The sequence below is a fragment of the Amborella trichopoda genome, chromosome 5 (assembly GCF_054954075.1).
Source record: "Amborella trichopoda isolate Santa Cruz 75 chromosome 5, AtrichopodaSantaCruz75HAP2 v2.0, whole genome shotgun sequence".
Taxonomy (NCBI): domain Eukaryota; kingdom Viridiplantae; phylum Streptophyta; class Magnoliopsida; order Amborellales; family Amborellaceae; genus Amborella; species Amborella trichopoda.
This window is the reverse complement of record NC_142340.1, coordinates 13,599,040-13,619,741: the sequence shown is the minus strand read 5'-3', so window position 1 is coordinate 13,619,741 and position 20,702 is coordinate 13,599,040. Positions and strand designations below refer to the sequence as shown.

The following is a 20,702-nucleotide window of genomic DNA, read 5'->3' as shown; positions in this document are numbered from 1 at the left end:
ATGGAGATGTGAGGAACTATAATAATTACCCCAGAAATTATCCTAAAGAATCCTCCTTTCGGATTATTTTATGTAACCCTATGGAACCACGCCACATCTGTCAAGAAGTCATTTTTTGCAAATCACCCAGCAGGTTTTAAAAGTTTCTGGAAGTCTGTAAGGTTTTTTTTAAGTTCCTACTTCAGCTGGAGGTTTGGATATTTCCCCAAATCTTGTTGCATGTGATTTTTGACATCTGATTAAATTGATAATGAGAAGGTTTGTAGAGGTTTTTCTTGCTTTTTGAATCTTTAATCCTTCCAAAGATATGTTACAATCAACAAGACCCAATAAGATATCTTAGTGGAAAGCAAGTATTATGCATTTAAGGAAACCGGTTTTTTGTGGGGAAGTCATATTCAGCCTTTATTTACTATGGAAGGTGTACTTGTAGATTTTGACAGGACACAAGGACAATGCAGAGTTTGCACTTGCCATGTGCCCTACTGACCCTTATGTGCTCTCTGGAGGTCAGAATTTTGCTTTTATTGTTTTTCATGAGTTTGTTAATGCAGTCTTTTGGTACCTCTGTTTACTTCATGAGGTGTCATTTCAGATTATCGATCTGTATACTTGCATTGTGTTTTGAATGTTTATTGCCATGCTTTATATCGAAAAGAACCAAAATACTCTTGAGTGCCATAGTATTAGGCTTGAATGTTGAGGTGCATTGTCAAAAAAATAAAAATAAAAAAAGAATTGGAGGCTCATCGCCTTGGGCAAGGCAGCGCCAAAAGCAAAGGGGGCTCTAGGTGCCCTTCTTGGTGGGTGCCTTGGCGCACCAGAGCAAAGGAAGAGGGAGCTGCTTGATGTGATTTGTGAGGTACAAAAGGGAAAAGAGCACTGCTTTTGACATGATTTGCAAGCTAGAAAGAGACTGGGAGTATGGTGATCTATTACAAGAGACCAAAAAAATGGAAAGGAAAAAGGAAACATAAACAAAGAAAAGAAAAAAGGGGAAAAAAAGAACACCCTCCGCTACAAATGGTCTTTAGCTGGGATTCCTAGGTCATGAGCCTCCTGTTTTAGGTGAGCAAGGTGCCACCTCCGCATTTTTTTGAACACTGTCAAGATGAGGAGTCACGTATTTTCAGAATTCAAGTTACATAGGAGATGTTATATGTCCTTGTAACTGGTAGCCCATGACAACATCCTGGTGACAGAATCATCTCCAGCATTTTATGAAAACCTGTTTAAATAAGGGAAAGTCCAGCTCGACCTAACTGCTTCTTGAGCTGAAATGGAGGTATTGGGATGTGGATATATAAATAATGCATTGTACTATGAATGTTAATGTCTTGTGAGATGGTCCACTTAATCTTTGTTGGCCAAATTAGGCTACTTCTTTTCTGTTGGCCAACCTTCTGCATTTCACGGGGATCTCCCTATGTTTTCTATTTGTTTCTTTTTGTAATTGCCTTCTCTTGGCATTACATGATGCTTTATGATGTAGCCCTCTGCAAGGCATGTGAGAATTCTAGCTGTTACCTACTGTTTTTTGGCTTATACCGCTTTTCCTGGAAAAATTACTGCCATCCATAAATTCGTCAATACAGAGAATGGCGGATGGATGTTAGAACTGATTTTATGGGATGGCTCCATTTTGCTTGGCTTGTATGTTATGCTTGTGTCATGTTCTTGAAGAATTCTGTTCTTTCCTCCTAGAGTTTCGTGTGACAAAAGGGTTTTGTATCAGGCAAAGACAAGTCCGTGGTGTTATGGAGTATCGAGGATCATATATCTGCTGCTGCTGCAGAAGCACCATCGACAAAATCTCCAGGGGTGCCATCCAGTAGTGGCAGTAAGTCGAATACCAAGACCGTAGGCCCCAGTGACAAAATTCTGGATAGCCCAGCTATTGGGCCAAGGGGCATCTACAAAGGGCACAGTGATACTGTTGAAGATGTGCAGTTCTGTCCATCAAGGTAGTTGGACCTTCTCTGTATATAATTTTTTAGTTTTCCAAAAGTTTCATGAACCAATGTAATCTCCTCTGGGGATTTTACATGTATTTATCAGGTACTATTTTTAACTCTTCTACCTGTCCTTGTGATCTTCTCAAATGCCTTTTTACTTATCATCCAACCATATTTCTTGCTTTTGGTTGTGCCATTGAGCTGCATTTTTTCACCACCAGCATTGTCCTTATTCATGTTCACATGATGTTGCCAATGGATTTTTGATGAATGCTTGAAAGTTTGTATATGTTGTGTCAGCTGTGTGGTTTTTCACCTTATGATAAATTTGGTGTCCTACATGGATGATGGCACTTCTGTAATGTGTCACGTGCTATTTTTGAATCTAAGTTATGCTTTTCATTCTTCTTGCTCTCCCTTTCCTAGAACTGTTTGATACTATCTTTTATCATTGCCCATGCCGATACAGAGATTTTTATTATAGAAATCTAAACCACGTTCATATCCACACTGTTATTGCTTGTGTGGTCCCTCAAAGTGATATCTATGCCTTATTTTGTTTTGCATAGGTGTTACTCAGGATAAACATGATTAAATATTTCCAGATGTGTTAATTGAACAAGAATAAAATTGCTCTTTGAATGTGGTTTCTGACTAATAGTTTTGCACTTCATTGGTGATGAAGTGCACAAGAATTTTGCAGTGTTGGTGATGATTCCTGCCTTATATTATGGGATGCTCGAATAGGCGTGGATCCGGCCATCAAGGTAACTTGTATATTCATGTTATCTTTCTTCATGTACCCAGAGCATCTCACAGTTGTTGTGCCTTTGTCTTTATTTGGGAAAATTATGAGTAGCTGAAATGCCCAATGGTGCATCAGGATACTGTTGCCTAAATATGGATGGACAATCACTATGGACACTCAGCTAGTAACTTTGGATTTTACACCTTTTTAAGAATTTTCATTTGTTGGCAATGTTGAGGTTAGAGAATCAACACCCAGCCTTTTTGCTTCTAATGCTATGGAGTCTGAGTTATTGTGGAATGAAACATGGGGTTTTACCAATTTGTTCCAATTCTTTCTTTCCCTTGTTAGTTTCTATTTTTTTTATTACTTTTCTTAGTTTGTTTTTATCCTGTCTGCATGTTTTTTTTTGCTTTCTCACGAGGCACTTGAGAAGGAAGCTACTTATATTAAGGAAGCATATGCTAGTGACAGGATACCATGAGTTCTTGCCAGCATTAACTCTGTCAGTTTGGGTGTGCACTTCACTCTCCTGGCATCCTTGCGGCATGGCCATCCCCTCTTCTGGGGGTTTCTTCCATATTTGGTTCCATGGGTGGTTGTTTTGGTCCATCTGCACCATAGCAGCAACAGATTATCTCTTCTTTCTCCTAGATTTTCAATTTTGAGGAATCATTTGAGTTTATGGCTGCATTGGAATACTCAATCTTGCAGTCTCGGGAAAGTTATAATTTTATTTTAGCATGTGGAGATGCTTTCCTATGCTCACATTGACTACGTGGAATTCAAGAGTGTAAAATAAAAAAATTCTCTCTTTCTTTTATTAATTAATTTGAATTCTACTTGCATTTGCCACAATACCCTGTTGTAAATGAAAAAAAACCCTAAATTTAGCCTAGGACCTTTGCCTTGACTATCAAATTGAATAGACACAATCCAGGAAACAAAAGCAAGTGTCTACTAACAATTTCAATACATATAATGTTCTTGGAAATCCAAAAAAATATGCAGATATGACTGAAAAACAAATTCCAACAACCAAGAAGACCTACTCAAATGTACCTACGGTCACCCCCGTAGAACGTAATACACGTGCACTCGATTTCCTGACCAATGGTGCACTTCGATCCCATTGGCCTTGCAGAATTTTCTGATCTGGGAAGTTTTGCTATGCAATGCCTCATAAAGTAGGGTTTTAAGAGCATGAGAGAACTAGGGTTTCAAGACCCCTTATAATTCTATGGGGCATGTCACTGTGGCACCTCCCCTAAACCTATCTAGCGTAAGCGCTACCCCTTGAGCCTTAAGGGGCTGGCTTGCCATCTAGTGAGAAGGGAGAGAGAGTGAGAGCTCTAGAAAGATGAGAGATAGAATGGGGTGTGGAGGAGAGAGAAACAAGAGAGGCTAGGAAATTGTGTTTAGATTGAGAGGGGATTCACCTCTTTATATACAGTCCTCAGGGCCCCTAGGTATGCTTATCCAATTATGACTCACCATGACTAATAGGAATTTAGGAAATCTGTGAGGTGAGAGAATTAAATCTGACCCATCCATCCCATGAATCAGCCATCATGATTTAGGAAGGAATTTTAGGAACTTTATCCCCAGAATCTTTGACCCCTTCTAGTCAAACTTGGATAAATCTAAAAGAACCTTCTAGAACTTCCTTCATTTCTTTTAAAAATTATAGGAAGCTAAAAACAAATATTTTGGTGAAAGAATATTTCAAATAACTGACTCCCACAAAAGCAGGATACAATATTCTTTTAAAAGATTTGCTTTTAACCAACAAAAACCTATTTAACAAAGATAAGAAATAAACAAGTGGACACGGGCATGCCACCTCATGTTGACGTGTGGGCCCCATGGGCTCCATGCCCTACTCATGTGGTGTGGCACACATGTGGTATGGATACAAAAGCTCCACATGTACCCCACCACACTACAAAAATGGTCAGAAATAGCCTTTTCAAGGAATTTACAGCCAAAATTAATTTTAAAAATTCTGAAAAATTTCTAAAATTCACAAAAATATTTCTTTCACAAAAAATAAAATATCTAGACGTGGACTGGTACTAATGGGTTAAGTGACTATCAGGGCATTCCACCGGACCAAGTAATTGTGATCCTCAATTGTCTTCTTAAACCAACCCAATCCCACAGTTTCATGCAGGGGCGTACATCCATGCATAGGAGACCATACAACTCTCCTGGCTTACAAACAATCCCTGGGCATCTCTTCGGCCCCAATAAGGGATGACCCTATATAAAACACTCTCGATAGTGGACTTGCTTAGAGCCATAGATCGCCTAACCCTTGGTCAGTCACCAAACACACACTTGATATGTATAGTCCATTATAAATGATATTACATACTTTCACGGCCTTTACAGGTCACACACCTTCATCATTTCAAAATCTAATCAAATGACTCATTTGGCTTATTTAAAGGGGGATCTGCCCATAATTGAATTCAATCCTTCCTCTTGATAAATCCTTGTGTAGGTGGGACAACATTTTCCATTTCTAATAATCTGGTTGGAAATAGGTCATGCGTTGAGTGTTCCTTTCCTCTTCTTTTTCCTTCATCAAAATGACCTGAATCTAGATGTTTAGGTTTCATAATCCCTTGGGAACAAAATGTTTCATCAAAATCTCCAATGGCAGTTGGAGGAGAGTTTTTTTTTTTGGCTTTTTTTTTTGTTTGGGGTGGGGGGGGGGGGTGGGAGGGTATGTCTGCATTTGTGTGTTCTAAGGAACCAAAAATCTAACAACCCTCTTCTTTGTCTAAAGAGCTCTTGGCATATTAATTACAGAAACTCTTTACCTATTTGGTGAATGGGAACACCTTATTTCTCCCTCGTGCTTAATGCCTCCCACATAAAAAGTTATGTAGGGAATTGAAGAACATAAAAAACGACGACAATTTAGGCCAAACACAAGCAATTTCTAGGAGAAACCTTGGGTTTCTCCCTTAACTCAAGCTAGGGTTTCAAGTTGGAGAACTTTCTTTGTTGGAAATCACGTGGAATGACCCCTCTAGGCCCCACGCACCTCTTATATAAAATGACCCAAAGGTCCTAACTCAATTGACTTTTAAAATAAATGACCCTTATATTGAATAAAAATGCCTAGACAGTCCCCAACTGGTCCAAAAAATAGAAGCAATTTAAAATAGCTGAAAATAGCCCTAAACTAACTTGAAAATCATCACAAGCAATGCTTGCTCTTTTTGTTCTTCTTGGTAACCCTCTTAGGGTTCACATCCTTTAAATATATGCGAGAATGGGAGGAATTTGCTGCTCCCAGGAAATTCTACTGGCAGACCTTGCCTCGATGGGGACCTTTGTAGAAGCAACAGCCCAAGAAGTCCTTGATCACTATCTTGCCAGAAGACTCCCTCTTAAGCTGCCCTTCTGCCTATGGCTTGGGTTCCCGAACAGCCTTAGTCCTTACGACGAGGCATTGAGCTGTAATTAACAAGGCTCTCGAGGTCCTTATCGCTCGACGTGTTAGTTCCACCTAAGCCCATGGCTGCAACCCAACCATGAGATTGAAGAGCTGGTCCTCCTCAACATATTCTTATGTTGAACATGAGGCTTGAGAACTGCTTCATGTACTCTCTCACAGGTCGTCGTGTGCTTACGCTTTTGCAATGCCTCCCTTGCCATCAAGGGTCCATTTCCAAACATGAATTGCTCCAACTCTCTTTTGTGGTGCACAACATGTGTCCTCCACCAAAGCTTGGCATCTATGGTGAGGTACATAGTGATGAGGGTCACTCGGTCCTTCTGTTAGGCATGAGCAGCTGAAAGTAATGCTCCATGTCTTAGAGGAAGTTCTGCTACTTCTTGGCACTTTTGGCTCCACTGAATGTTTTAGGCTCTAGCATTTGAACCCTTATGGTTCCATGACACTTAGGCAATTGGTCAAAACACGTCTTGAGGATTTCTGTGAACATGTTTGTCAAGGCAGCAACATCAGCCACTAGGTCCTCATACGGGTTTCCCAAGCGCTGCTGTGCTCCTCATGGGGTGCCACCCATTCCCTCAAGTTGGGTAGAAAGCCTCTACACTCTTCCATGGATGTGACTCGAGCCACCAATTGATCCATATGATCGAGTCGCTCTTGTATCTCAGCCCTGCGTTCAGTCATCGTTGGTGGCATCTTTTAGGGTAGGGTGAGCCTCTTCTCTGTTTTCATCTTGTCGTGGGGCATCTACTTTTTGTTAACATAGCAGTGCAGCCTTAGCTCCAAGCCTGAACTCTTGAGTCAAGTTCAGCCTCTACACCTGACACTACAAACAAGCATGTATAGGGACACCACAGTTCTAAGGGCCACGCGCCAATTTTATTGCTCGCTTTCCAACTCACTGCGTTGTTGTGTGCTGGCCTAGCTGTGGGGTCTAGGCCCCTGCTCCTTGTCATGCACCACATTTGCCTTGTTCGCCTTGGCCAACAGCTCTACCCATGGCTTGTCCACTCCCCCCAAATAGGAATGTTGGTGTAATAAAATAGCTCATCAAAAGTGGCAGCTCCATATTCTTAAGTTGCAGTGTTGCACATGTGCATCGCGGTGCATGTTGGGTGGTCACTCTCTTTGGTCGGCTGGGTCTTGGGAGGTTTCTTGCCTCCACCGTCAACCAACACATGCATCGAGTTGGGGGTCTGATAAGCCTCCCCTACTAAGAGAAAGCCTTGTCTTTATTGGGGTTCTAGCTAGGAACTCTTGAACTTGACCCTCGTACTCTCATAGGGTCGCGTCTCTCCCTACTAGCCTTCTCATCTAGTAAGCCCTTCCACTTGACTAGAAACTCCACCCTTCAATTTTCTTGCTTTGTCGCAACACTCATCTATCCGAGATTGCCATGACTTCAAACGTGAATTGTGTCCTCACTTTTGGTGGCACTCGAACTCTTTGAACCTTGGTCTCGTCCAAATCGCAATGATAGGGCTTCAGGAAGCAGAAATGGAACACTTGTTGCACCTTGATCTAGTCAGGTAGAGGCAATTGATATGCCAACTCCCCTATTCAACCTGTTCGCCACAAAGGGCCATCGTACCTCTTAATCATGCCACACTACACTATCTTGATGTTGATCTTCTTCCAAATCTGGGTCGTGAGCTTGTGCACCTTGATCTAGTCAGGTAGAGGCAAGTGATAGGCCAACTCCCCTATTCACCTGTTCACCTCAAAGGGCCATCTTACCTCTTAATCATGCCACACTACACTATCTTGATGTTGATCTTCTTCCTAATCTGGGTTGTGAGCTTGAGCATCATCTAATCCTTGACCTTCAACTCAGGACGGTATCATACTTCTTCGTCCATCTAACCTCCTGATCGAGCTAGTCACGTGCTTCTTCAAGTTGCTCAACTCGTCTTAGCCAATCTCAATGTTGTTGGGCACTGTGATTGGCCCTGCTGTAGGTTACACCATGTGGCGTAGGGGTTGACGCTTGTGGCTAGTTTGGAGGCACTCTTCCCCGTCGACAAGCTAAGGTGCAAGTTGTAGCAAACCTAGGTGAAGTTTAGTAGGCTGACATAATTGTGTTGGTTTGCAGACACGTAATGCTGAAGATATACGTCCAAGATTTCATTTAGCCTCTCAATCTGCCCTTTTGTCTGAGGGTGTTTGCTGGTAGAAAAGTACAACTTCATTCTTGTTAGCTCAAACACGTGTTGCTAGAACCTTCTCGCGAATTAGGCATCTTGAATGCTCACGATGTCATCCGACACTCCCCACCATTTCTCCTCATGGGTGAGGACCAACTATGCTTCTTTCTCAACACTCTAGTGGTTAGAAGCTGCAATGAAGGTTGCATACTTTGAAATGTTGTCAACTACCACCATGATTTGGCTCATGCCATTGGGATAGTTGACAACTTAGTTAGAGAAGGCATTATGTTCCCCTCTTTTGTAATTTGAAACTATCTTACTTTGGTCAACAGACGCTTCACTAGCTGCGTCTAGTGTTTCTTTCCCTTTTTTTCTATCATGTTCAACTACTTATATCCTACTTAATTGTATCTATGAAGTTCTATTATGAGTGAAACATGGTTCACCTTTCTAGAAGCTCTTTTTATATTGGGTATATGTTTAGTTGTACACGTATGTGCTTGTGTAGTTTTGACCTTTTCCTTTATGTTCAAATCTGCTTCTGATAAAATATATGTTCAGAATAATGTCATCAAGAGTGGACGGAGCTTGGCCAGTTTGGGTGGTGGATGGTGAACGGGGCTTGCAACCTGCCTGTTGATCAAAACTGGTTAGAACTAGTGAAAACCGGTTATTTTTTTCCTGATTTGATTGACCAATAAACCAACCATTCGATCCAGCTTGGACTATGATGGTGCTCACCAATTTGATGATTGGTCCTATACTGAAAAGATTGGCTTAGAATGCCTCTATCTTAATATTTTCGCGTTGCATGTGAAGAAATACTCTCTGCGTTTGTCGTTTGTTATGTTGGGTGTCTTCTTGGGGATGGACCATGTAATCTCTTGGGATCTCTCTATTGGTGACAGGGGCTATTGGGAATCTCTTTTAGTTCATCATCATCATTAGCATCATCTAAGCCTTATCCCCAACTTTTTTGGGTCGGTTACATGAATCCTATTCCGCCGTTTTGCTCATAGGTTCAGGATTCATGACAAGATTTGGTGAAGATTTATTGCCCTACCTAACACAACCCTCCTCTTTTACCCAGGCTTGGGACTTGCATAGCCGGCTTGGGAACAGCCAAGGCAGAGTTATGTCGAGTTAGAATAATTTCTAAAAGAACTCAGTTATAGCATTGCTCACCTCTGCCTTTCCATTCCTCCTCCTACTCTCAACCACAATATTGTTTGTCTTGTTATTCCTTTTCTGAGCATTTACAATCTTTTAGTTACAGTCTTATATATGTCACATGTAGTTCTGTATTCAATCTGATCTAAATTGTACTTGTAATTATGTGTGACTTTATTTTTCTTGGACCTCCAGGTAGAGAAAGCCCATAATGCTGATCTTCACTGTGTTGATTGGAACCCTCATGATGAGAATCTTATCTTAACTGGGTATGTGGTATTTCATCATTTGCTTCTTTCAATCAATGCAGTTTTCTGAGTGTTTTTATAACTCGTCAATTTGACTTGGAGCTCACAAAAGTCGAATTGCCTTGGCACCCTGGTGACTCTTTTGCTTTGTCATGAGACTCGCTCAAGTCGTGCCTTCCCTGCTGGTTAGTAAATAGATTCAAGTTTCTACTTGGAATGACTTGGCTCATGGCCCTCACAAATCTCTAGTCAAGTTAGACATTCAAATGTTGGTTTTTCTTTTTCCATTTATTGAGGACCATGATCTTAGAGATTGGTTTCTTGTGCTGGGGATGGGCGGATTGAGTCTCATTTCTTAATGCATTTTTACCCTTTGATCCAATTTTATTTATTGATAAACATGTAACCTTTTGTTGGGAATTTTATAATCTGCAGTACGGCTGTTTGTTGCTGTGTTAATGGTTTTATATCCTTCTGTCGTAAATAGTTGGAAATGGCAGTTCTATCTGTCCTTTGAATGTGGTTTTTCTTCAGATTTTTTTTTTTTTTTGGAACATGCAGTTCAATCCTTAATAAAAAGATCAAGATACTCAGATCAAGTTGTAGCAAATCATACCATGTGAACTTGTCTACAGTGGCTTGGGTTATTTTGATGTGTTCTAATCCTAGCAATACTCGATGATATTAACAAATTTGAAGAATTATTTAAGTTGAAAGATAGGTGATATCTGAAAATGAACTTTGATAAAATAATGTTAGTACAGATTGGAAGTAGAAAAATGGGAAAATATCTCATAGACCCCCTTAAAATTTTCATTATTTCATAATAATACTACCCTTTTTGATGACATTAAAAAAGCATGAAAAGTATCATCCAACTCCCTGATCACATCCCTCATTTTATTTTTATATCTTTATCCTTATGAATTGCCCTCTTTAATGTCCTTTATCCGATTTAAGTCCTTTCTCTCGCTCCTCTCTTTTAACCTAGTAATTTGGCCCTTTCAACTTAATATTGGTCTTCCGACACACAGAGTCTCTCTGGCCCTTCTCGTTACTGACCGAGAAGTGGGGACCTCTCAAGGATTTATAGGAGTTTGTAAATAGTTTCGCTTGAAATATTCAGTTATGAACCTCTCAAGGATTTTAGTTTGTTGGTATCACAAATCCAAAATTTACCTTGCATTGCAATGAACACCTATCACTAGTTGTAGAATTGATTTTTCATGCCATTAAAATCAGTATGAGTTTTCTTGTTTTGGGTCCTCTATGCTCCTTGGGGTGTTCTTGAATTTGCAACTGATTGTTACAGGTAGCCTTCGAAGTATGTAGCTTTTCACTTGTATATCTGTTTGGGTGATCTAAAGCTTAAATTTTGAGTTTCTTCAGGATTTACAGCCCTATCTCTATAATTTTCTGTAATTTGGATATTTCAGTCTTTAAATTGTGGTTGGAAGTCTGCTGTAAAAATTAGTGAGAAATTTTATTTGTCTAAGTGTTTCAGGTTTCTTTCTTTTTGTTATTTAATTGGTTTTTAATTTTATTTAGGTTATTGGGTTCCTAGAAAATAAGGTTCCAATCCTAGTTCACTTAGCAACCTTTGGGTTAAGGTAGTTGCTAGATTCTTTAGGAATTTGATTTCTTTGCTTTCAAGGGTTGAAGTATGCGACATTGGAAAACTCTCAATAAATGCCCATGAGGGTATCTATTTAGTGTTCTCCTTAGGTGGTGCATGACGATCTTTGGAAGAGTGACTTTTTTTTTTTTTGAAAAAAGAGTGATTCTAGAATTTTAGCTTAAATTTGGGTGTGTCTCCCCAACTGTTAGAGCCTTCTCATTTTCCATTTTTGTGGCACATCCTCCTCTAAGATCTCCCACAACCAAAGTCGTGCCTTTACAAAAATCCTTTTGTAAACCCGATTCCCTTGCTATACCTCTCCAAACCCTAGGTTAGCTTTCTCAAAAGCTACCTGAACCGTGGGTTTCAAACTTAAGTCGAACCCTAGATTCACCCTAAACCCTAAATATGTTTTGTCATCCTCCTGAAAGGAGTGGTTATGTGGCACTCAAGGTATTAAATTTAAAAATTTTATTTTCTTTTATTCAATATACCTAAATTCTGTTTCTTCAAAAAAAATATACCTAAATTCCACTTACATGGGCCATTATAAATTGCTGCAAATTAAATTTAAAACCCTAAATAGAACCTAGGATCTTTACTTTTACTGCCAAAGCAAATAATAGCCATCTAGGAGCAATAACTAATATTCCACTATAATTTTAAGTACAATAAGTGTTCATGGAAATTCACAGAAAATTTAAAATATGATTGAAAAATAATTAAATCAATTGGGAAGCCTTACTAGAAGATGTTTTGAATTACCTTCACAGGTCTTGATACACCCCACACCCGATTCCCTGATCGGTGGCGCACTTTTAGTCCTTTACGTGTTGCTGGAAATTCAGAGATGGCTTTCATAGGCAAAATCTCTTAGTCTTAAGGTTTTAAAGAGCATGAAAACCTAACTAGGGTTTGTAAGAACCCTTAGGAACAAATTAAGGTTGGGCTTGAAAGCATAAAATCTTCCTGTGGTTGGGCATACGCTATTTTTCTTCTCCAAACAGCAAATCCCTAATTAGGGTTTCAATGTGCCACCTTTGTCTTATCAAATTTTGGGTCGCATGACCCTTTCTGGAAGGAGGGAGTGAGAAAAACAATTTTTTTAATGAAAGAGCAAGAGAGAGAGAAAGATTTGGTGCATAAAGGAGAGAGAAAATGTGTCTTGAGAGAAAGGGGCTCAACTTCTTTCCAATTTATTGGGGTCGTCTACATGAATCCTGGTTCTCCATTCTACTCTATTAAGTGAGTCCTTAAGTCTCCATATTTTTTCAAACTACTTCCAACCACCTTTTTTTGGGCCTACTCCTGGCCCTTTTCAGTTCTTCCACTTGAACTAATTCGCATCTCCTAACAGGTGTTGTACTTGGTTGGTGCCACACATTGCCAGCCCACCTAAGTCTACTATCTATCATTTTATCGATTATTGGTGCCACGTCTAAATTCTCTCGAATAGATTCATTAAAATTAAAATAATATTTTACGTTAACAAAAAAGGAATGTCACATAAATAAAAGGAGGGTGTGCCTCCCAAGAGAGATTTAGTGGTCCCCACAATGGCCCATGTCTCATGGGTGGTACATATGTGGGGTTGGATCCTGGGCATCACATGTGCCCTTCCAAACTCTAAAAATTATGAAAATGCCCTTTTGGAGGAGTTTACAGCAGAAATAAACTTTTAAAATTACGAAACTTTGTAAAACAATCATAAAAACATTTGTAATGCCAAAATAAAATATTTTAGATGTGGACTGGTACCAATGAGTCGAAATTGACGACAGTGAGGGCACTCTACTTGACCCAAGAACCATGATCCACTATTGTTTTCTTGTCCAACTCAACAAAGACTTATGACCTACAGTCTCAATTTAGAGGATCATGATTGGCTTGTCAAAGTTGGGCAGTAACTAGTGGAATAAAATGTGGATTTCAGCCCCCCCTTTTTAAGAGTAAATCCTACACTTTTCACCTCAGTACAACTCTATCAGTGCAAATCTATCTATGCACATGTACACGTGTCCCTCGATAGGCTTGCTTCCTATTAATACGGTTGTCATGTGTGCATGTTGTGCAGAAGGTTGTTGAGGTTTTGACCCTTGCTCTCACATGCCTACAATCTCACACAGGTGACCACACAGTACTCCTGGGTTACAAACATCATCCCTGGGCATGTTTCTAACCTCAACAAAGGATGACTCATTGTAAATCCTTCTCGGTAGTGCCACATGCCTAGGGTTAAAGGTTTTGGACATAACCAGGGCCATAAACCGCCCAACCCATACTCAGTTAACACACGCACACACTCACGGAAATGCATATTCCATTATAAATTATCATTTTTACAAGCTCTCTAGGCCTTTAAAGGCCCTAAAATCCAACACCTCATGTCTTATTGGACTGAAAAATTCAAGCGAGAACGCTTTCATAAACCTTAAAATGTATCTTAAGCCTTGGCCTAAATTCCAGCAAGAGCCCAAAAGCCTGCTGTTAGGATTTTGAAACCCTTAAGAACTCCTAAATCCTAACTTAACCAGGATTCCTATTCGTGCCAAAACCTTTCTTTTCGTGTATGTCTCGCATGTCACACTGGTGTAGGAGCCAAGCTCCCTTGGTCCTACATCAGTTTTTGTACCAGAGCATGAGTTTGAATCACCGATTATTGAATTAGTCGGCAGTTCTATTGATAATGAAGCATTATATATGAGAGTGGGAAAAGCTGATCCTGAGATGCTGGTGGCATGTTGTTTGTTACGGAGTTAATTATTACAGGTTTAATTTTATTAAAACGGTGGCTGTATTTTCAGTTAGGAACTAAGCTATTGTAGACGTTTCCACCTGATTTTGAGTGGTGGATGTGGGTGGGCATCATTGATAGCTTTGGGAAATTATGTCATAAAATTTGATTAAAGTCATTTGGTTTAATACAACCTTGTGACACGAATCTATACTATTAATAGTTGAAATCCTTTAAGCTTTTAGGCTTGTTACACATTTTAGATGTCATTCATGATGGTTCATGCCCAACTTGCGTATTGCTATTCGGAAAAAAAAAAAAAAAAAAAAAATCATGCCCAACTTGCTTGAGATAAAAGCGTAGTCGAGGTTTCCTAATGGCCTTTGTTATAATATCTGCTAGTTGGTCTTCTCTCTTCACATTAGGAAGACAAATTTCTCTAGTAGCAACTCGTTGTCTCATTAAATGGCGCCTTGTCCCTCTATGCTTGGTTTGATCATGCTGGACCGTATTGTGAGGTATACTAATGGTGGCCTTGTTATCACAATATAAGGACATTGATCCCTTTACAGAAAAACCAAGCTCTCGTAATTGGATTTAACCTGCAATATCTCACATGCTGTGCTTCTGCACTTGAACGCGCTACAATTGACTTTTTTTACTCCTCCAAGTCGCAACTTTACCCTCATGCAATGTATAACAACTTGATGTAGATTTCCGGTCCATTATACAACGAGCCCAATCTATGTCTGTACAAGCCTAAATTTTGTAGGTGCCCACATTGTTAAAAAAGAGGAGTGCATTCAGTTGCCTAGGTGGCTGGGAGGGGCGCCAAGTTCCCTAGGCGTCCCGTCTAGGAATTTTAGAAACCTTTTTTTTTTTATAGAAATACAAATATAAAAACATTATCTACGTCCCTCATACATCATACATGATACTTTTATCAATTTTAAATTTGAAATTGAATTAGTAGAAGTTCTAAAAGCAAAACTATGAAAAATCAACAGACGCCCATTTCCCAAAATCAACATTCTAGATTATCAATTCATCTTTGTCAACAAACAAAGACAAAACATCAGTTACAATTCTTATGTAATCAATAAAGCTCATCAGTCCAACTCCATAGGTGAAACTCTTAACATTGCATCAAATATGATGAACTGAAATTGGCAATTGAGTTTCATCACTGTTAACAATGCCTCGATATCCAACAGCACCAAGTGATGCATCTGATGATGATGATGCCATACCATCATTATCAGAATCACCTCCCTCGAGATATTCTTCCTCTTCCCTGGTATCCTGTGAATCTGCCTCCTCATTCTCCTCAATCTCTTCCCTTGAGATTGAGATCTTGTGAATCTCATGGGGCTTAATTGACTTCCAGTGGCCTCACGAACTTGGCTTCAAGTCAAGTCCTCTCAATTGAATACATGATCGTGTCGAATATTGACCAACCACTCCATGTATCATCCACCTGATTGACTATGATGGGGTCGATGATATCCTTATATAGATGGCATTTGTTAAGCTTTTGATTATACTGAATAAAAATGAGGTCATTCATAGTAAGCACATTGACATTGGTTATCATTTTGTGCGAGAGGAGATAGAAGAAAAGGGATTCAACTAGAACATATTGGGACCGATAATCAAATTGTGGATGTCTTCATTAAAGGACTCACAAGTGAGAGGCATCATTTTCTAAAGGACAAATTGTACATGCTCAAAAATGCGATATATAATTTTGGGGGGCGGGGGGGGGGGGGGGGGGGGGGTGTTAAAAATATGTACTTAATGTATAATATATGGCTCTAATCATTTTATATTTTCTATTGTACCATGTTACAATCATCATGGTCAAGGGTGTAATTGTGCAATGCAATTATACATACTAAATACAGAGAGGCATACATGCTCCCCAAGTTAGATCTACGGGGATTTCACGCACGTCTCTCTTATTCTCTTTCTCGCTCTTTCTGTTTAAGCTTTTCCATCTCTAACAATTCTGGTAGTGTATCTGCTTTTCTTTTTTCCGTTGTTGCTCCTTTAATTCTCGGTGTCTTGCTCATTTCTTTTGAGGCAATTGTCCTATCTATGAATTGAATCAATTCCTCTGGATTAAGTGTTGGGTTTTTGTGGATTTTAAAGGTCTAGAGAGCTTGTAAAAATAATATATATAGTGGAATATGTACTTCAGTGGGAGTATGTGTTGATTGATCAAGGGTTGGGCAGTTTATGGCCTTGGTTATGTCTAGAACCCTTAGCCTTGGGCAGGTGGCACAACTAAGAAGCGTTTACAGTTGGTCATCCCTTGTTGAGGCAGAAGATCTGCCCAGGAATCAAGTTTGTAGGCCAGGTGAAATGTGTGGTCTCCTGTTTATGGTTGTAGGCTTGTGAGAGCAATGGTCAAAGCCTGAACAAATTTTTGCATGACATGTACACATGATAGCCGCATGGGAAGCTTCCCTATAGAGGGACACATGTACATGTTCATAGAGAGAGCCCATTTTGTACTGTGGTGACAAGCGTTAGACTTGCTTTTAAAAGGGGGAATTGAAATCCATATTATAAGATCTTGGTCCTACTACTTATTATCTAATTTTGACAAGTCAATCATGAACTTTTGTAAAGAGATTGTGGGTCGTGGGACTTTGTTGGGTTGGATAAGAGAACAATAGTGGATCATGGTTTCAGGTGCGACTCTTAGTGTCACTAAGTTTGACCCATTGGTACCAGTTCACTCCTATTATATTTTATTTTAATATTTAAAATATTTGTATGATTTTTAAATATGTTTTTTAGAATTTAAAACATTAATTATTAGTGCATTTTTCATCAAAAGAATATTTATGAAAATTTTGGAACTTAAAATTACACGTGGGACCAAGGATACATCCCCACGTGTGTGTTTTGTTTTTAAGTTGGGGACCACGTAACACCCCCTAGGGGGCCACACCTCTTTTTTTTAAGCCATTTTGTCCACGCCACCTTTTAAGGAAAAAAGGGGGGGGGGGGGGGGGGGGGGGTGGGCGTGCGTCACTTTATATTCTTTATGTAGAACAAGGAGGCACACCCCATTTTTTATTTTTTTTGGCACGCTACCTTTCAAGAAGAAGTGGGCACGACATTATTTAAGAGCAAGGGGGCATGTTCACTCTCTTAAATATTTTGATTGGTTCACATTCTAAAATTAATTAAAAGATAAGATGAAAAATCTAATAAGATTTGGTTTCCAAACTTATGAGAAATCTAAATGTCTTGCTAATTTTTAATTTTGATTGTATTTCAAATTTAAATAGGAGATTTAGATAAAGTTTTAGATTTGATTTTAATTTGAATAGGAGTTGGACTTTGGTCAAATTATAAGGGGATAAGGTTTCATCTTTTCCATCTGAAGTCGCGATGACTTATTTTTAAGATGGATGACTCTTATTAACTCTCTCCGTACAGATTTCTTATTTATCCTAAAAGTCTAGCAAGAAACTGGATAAAGTACTACTCAGAAGGAGTCTTCATAAAAGGATTTTCAAACCTATCACAAGATCTTTCTCTCCCAAGACAAGATCCCCTCTCTCTCTTTCTCTCTCTCTCTCTCTCTCTCTCTCTCTCTCTCTCTTCCACGCCACTTTTCTTTCTCTCTATCACGCCCTATTTTTATTTTATTCTCTTTGAAATTTTTAGAAGTCACATGCTCCCATCTCTTTAACCATGGGGGGGTATGCTACCCGCTCTCCCCTTTATATTTTATCTTAAAGGTTTGTAGAAGCCCTAGTTGATTTTTGAGCTCTTTAAAACTCTAGAAAAAGAAGTATTGCCTAAAAATATTCTTTTTCTAGGGTTTAGAGAGCTCAAAAATCAACAAGGGTTTCTTCAAATCCTGTAGGAACAAACTATGGCTGAATATGTGACTTGATCTCTCTTTAGGCTAGGGTTCTCTTCTCTCTTCAAAGTACTGCAAACCCTTGCACTAGGGTTTCTCTATAGAGCCACCTATATTTTTCTCGAAGATGAATTATAGAGGAGAGAGTGGGTGACGTGCCTCCTTAGGGTTAAAGAGGGGGATTCGCGTGACTTCCAAAATTTTCAGAGAGGAATAAAAATAGGGCCTGATGGAGAGAGAGAAAAGTGGTGTGAGGGGGAGAGAGGAGATTTTGTCTATAAGAGAAAGATCTTGTGATGGGTTTGAAAGATGTTCAAACTAGATCTTTTTATAGAAGGAAATCTATCTCTTAATTTGAATAAGCTTCCTTATAAATATTGTTTCATTCAATGTCCAGCTAGACTTTTAGGATAAGTAGAAAATCTGTGGGGTGAGAGATTAATCAAAGCCATCCATCCCAAAATTCAGCCATCATGATTTGTGGTGGAAAGATAGGAACCTTATCCCTTTAGAATTTGATCTAAGTTCAACTTCTATTCAAAATTGGAATCAAAGCTTAGATTTTATTTAGATATCTTATTTAAATTTGAAATACAATCAAATTTAAAGATTATCTAGATTTCTCATACAATAGGAAACCAAATTTTTTTAGATTTCCTATCTTATTTTTTAACTAGTTTTAAAATTTGAACCAAATCAAAATATTTAAGAAAGTGGACGTGCCCCCTTTCTCCTAAAATAATGGTGTGCCCACTTCTCCTTGAAAGATGGTGTGCCAAAAAACCAATGGGGCGTGCCCCCTTGTTCCACATAAAGTAGCGTGGCCCCGCCATTTTCCTCAAAAGGTAGTGTGGCCAAAATGGTTTAAAAAAATGGGGTGTGGCCCCTTAGGGGTTGCCACGTGGTCCCCATATGTAGAAACAAAACACACGCATGTGGGGTTGTTTCCTAGGTTCTACATGTGTTATTTTAAATTTTGAATTTTTCATAAATACGCTTTTAATGAAAAATACACTCATGAATAATGTCTTAAAATTTTTAAAAAATATTTTAAAATTATAAAAATAGTTTTAATACTAAAACAAAATATACTAGGAGTGGAATACTAATGGGTCAAAATGAGCGACACTAAGGGCACTCCACTCTTATCCAACCCAACAAAATCCCTAATCCGTTACTGTTCTCTTATCCAACCCAACAAAATCCCATGACCCACAATCTCTTTGCAAAGGCTCATGATTGGCTTGCCAAAGTTGGATATGAATAGTAGGACCATGATCATCGAATGTGGATTTTAGTTAGCCCTTTTAAGAGCAAGTCTTAACACTTGTCACCACAGTGTGAAGATGGCTCTCTCTATGCACATGTACATATGTCCCTCTATAAGGCAACTTCGCTTGTGAAAGTTTATTCAGGCTTTGACCATTGTTCTCACAGGCCTACAACCGCACATAGGAGACCACACAGTTCCTACAAACATGATCCCTGAGCATATCTACCTCAACAAGGGATGACCCACATAAAACCCTTCTCGATTGTGCCACATATCGAGGGCTAAGGGTTTTGGGCATGACCACGGCCATAAACCACCCAACTCTTAGTCAGTCAACACACACACTCACTGAAGTGCATATTTCACTATACATATCTTTTTTGCAAGCTCTCTAGGCTTTTAAAGGCCACAAAAACCCAACAAATATTAGGGTACTCAACCTGTGCTAGGATCTACTATTTTCTCAAACTAACCCAGTAAGGCTCACGATCTACATTCAAGTGTAGGGGCAAAATAGTGGAATCATTGTCCCAGTATGTGCAGTACAAGTTCCCCCCCTTAGAGTGATGCATACAGTGTAAGGAGGTGTTCTCTCTATGCACATGTGCATGTGTTCCTCTATATAGGGTTACTATCCAAAATGCCGGTTGTCATATGCACATTTACAATGCCGAAGTTCTATTAAGGATTTAGTCCTTGTTCTCACTGGCCCTTCCTCTACATATTAGGAGACCACTTACTTCTGTTGGCTTACAAACGAGGTATTAGGCATCTCTTTGACTTCAACAAAGGATGACTCATAAAAAACCTGCAGGCCTCAACGGTAGTGCCAAATGCCCATGGGAGAGGGTTTTGGACATGACCTGGGGCCATATGCTTCCCAACCTTAGGCCAATCAGCCACAATACACTCATACTTAAAGTGTACAAAAACTAAATCGTTTTATTTACGAGTTCTCAAGGCCTTTAAACGCCGCAAACCCCAAACATGATGGCTACACAATGTTTTGGTTGATGAAAAGCTAGTCCATCTAAAAGTTTCCCATTTTTGCGATTCCTTTGTTGTTCCAATAGTTGATTCGAACATGTTTGTTGGAGAGCTTGAGATTCCAAAACGCTTTAGAAATCCGAGTAACAGAATCGTGGCTAGACAGGAGATTCCTATTTTTGGAATTGATGTTTGCATTAGGGAAATTGTAGAAAACAAGGTTCCTAGTTTATAAGAATTGAGATTCGACCTAAATGGAATCGATATCCCTCCAAATATATAGAATTGAGATTCCGTCCTCTTTGGTATGGAGTTTTTGACCTATTTGAAAATAACCCATATGGACTCGAGATTCCTTCACATATAAAATCGAGATTTTGACATCTTTGGGATCAAGTTTCTAATGTATTTGGAATTGATATTCATACAAGTTTGGAATTGAGTTTCGACAACTTGGCATTCGAGAT

The 20,702-nt window shown here is 39.2% G+C and overlaps 1 protein-coding gene across 3 annotated transcripts in view; it reads left to right on the top strand.

Moving 5' to 3' along the window:
• The window catches only part of LOC18421864 (WD-40 repeat-containing protein MSI4), a 66,090-nt gene that overhangs the window by 25,586 nt on the left and 19,802 nt on the right, over positions 1-20,702 (top strand). For 2 of the 3 annotated variants that reach the window (XR_002279797.2, XM_006826668.4), the window contains exons 7-10: positions 434-509; positions 1,736-1,964; positions 2,641-2,722; positions 9,688-9,761. Coding sequence is in view for 1 of the 3 variants with exons in the window: in XM_006826668.4 (XP_006826731.1) it covers positions 434-509; positions 1,736-1,964; positions 2,641-2,722; positions 9,688-9,761 (461 nt within the window). In the remaining 2 variants the exon portion in view is untranslated. Of the gene's footprint in view, positions 1-433; positions 510-1,735; positions 1,965-2,640; positions 2,723-2,838; positions 2,942-8,883; positions 8,982-9,687; positions 9,762-20,702 lie in introns of those variants that run through there. The other variant, XR_016056693.1, reaches the window with a different exon arrangement.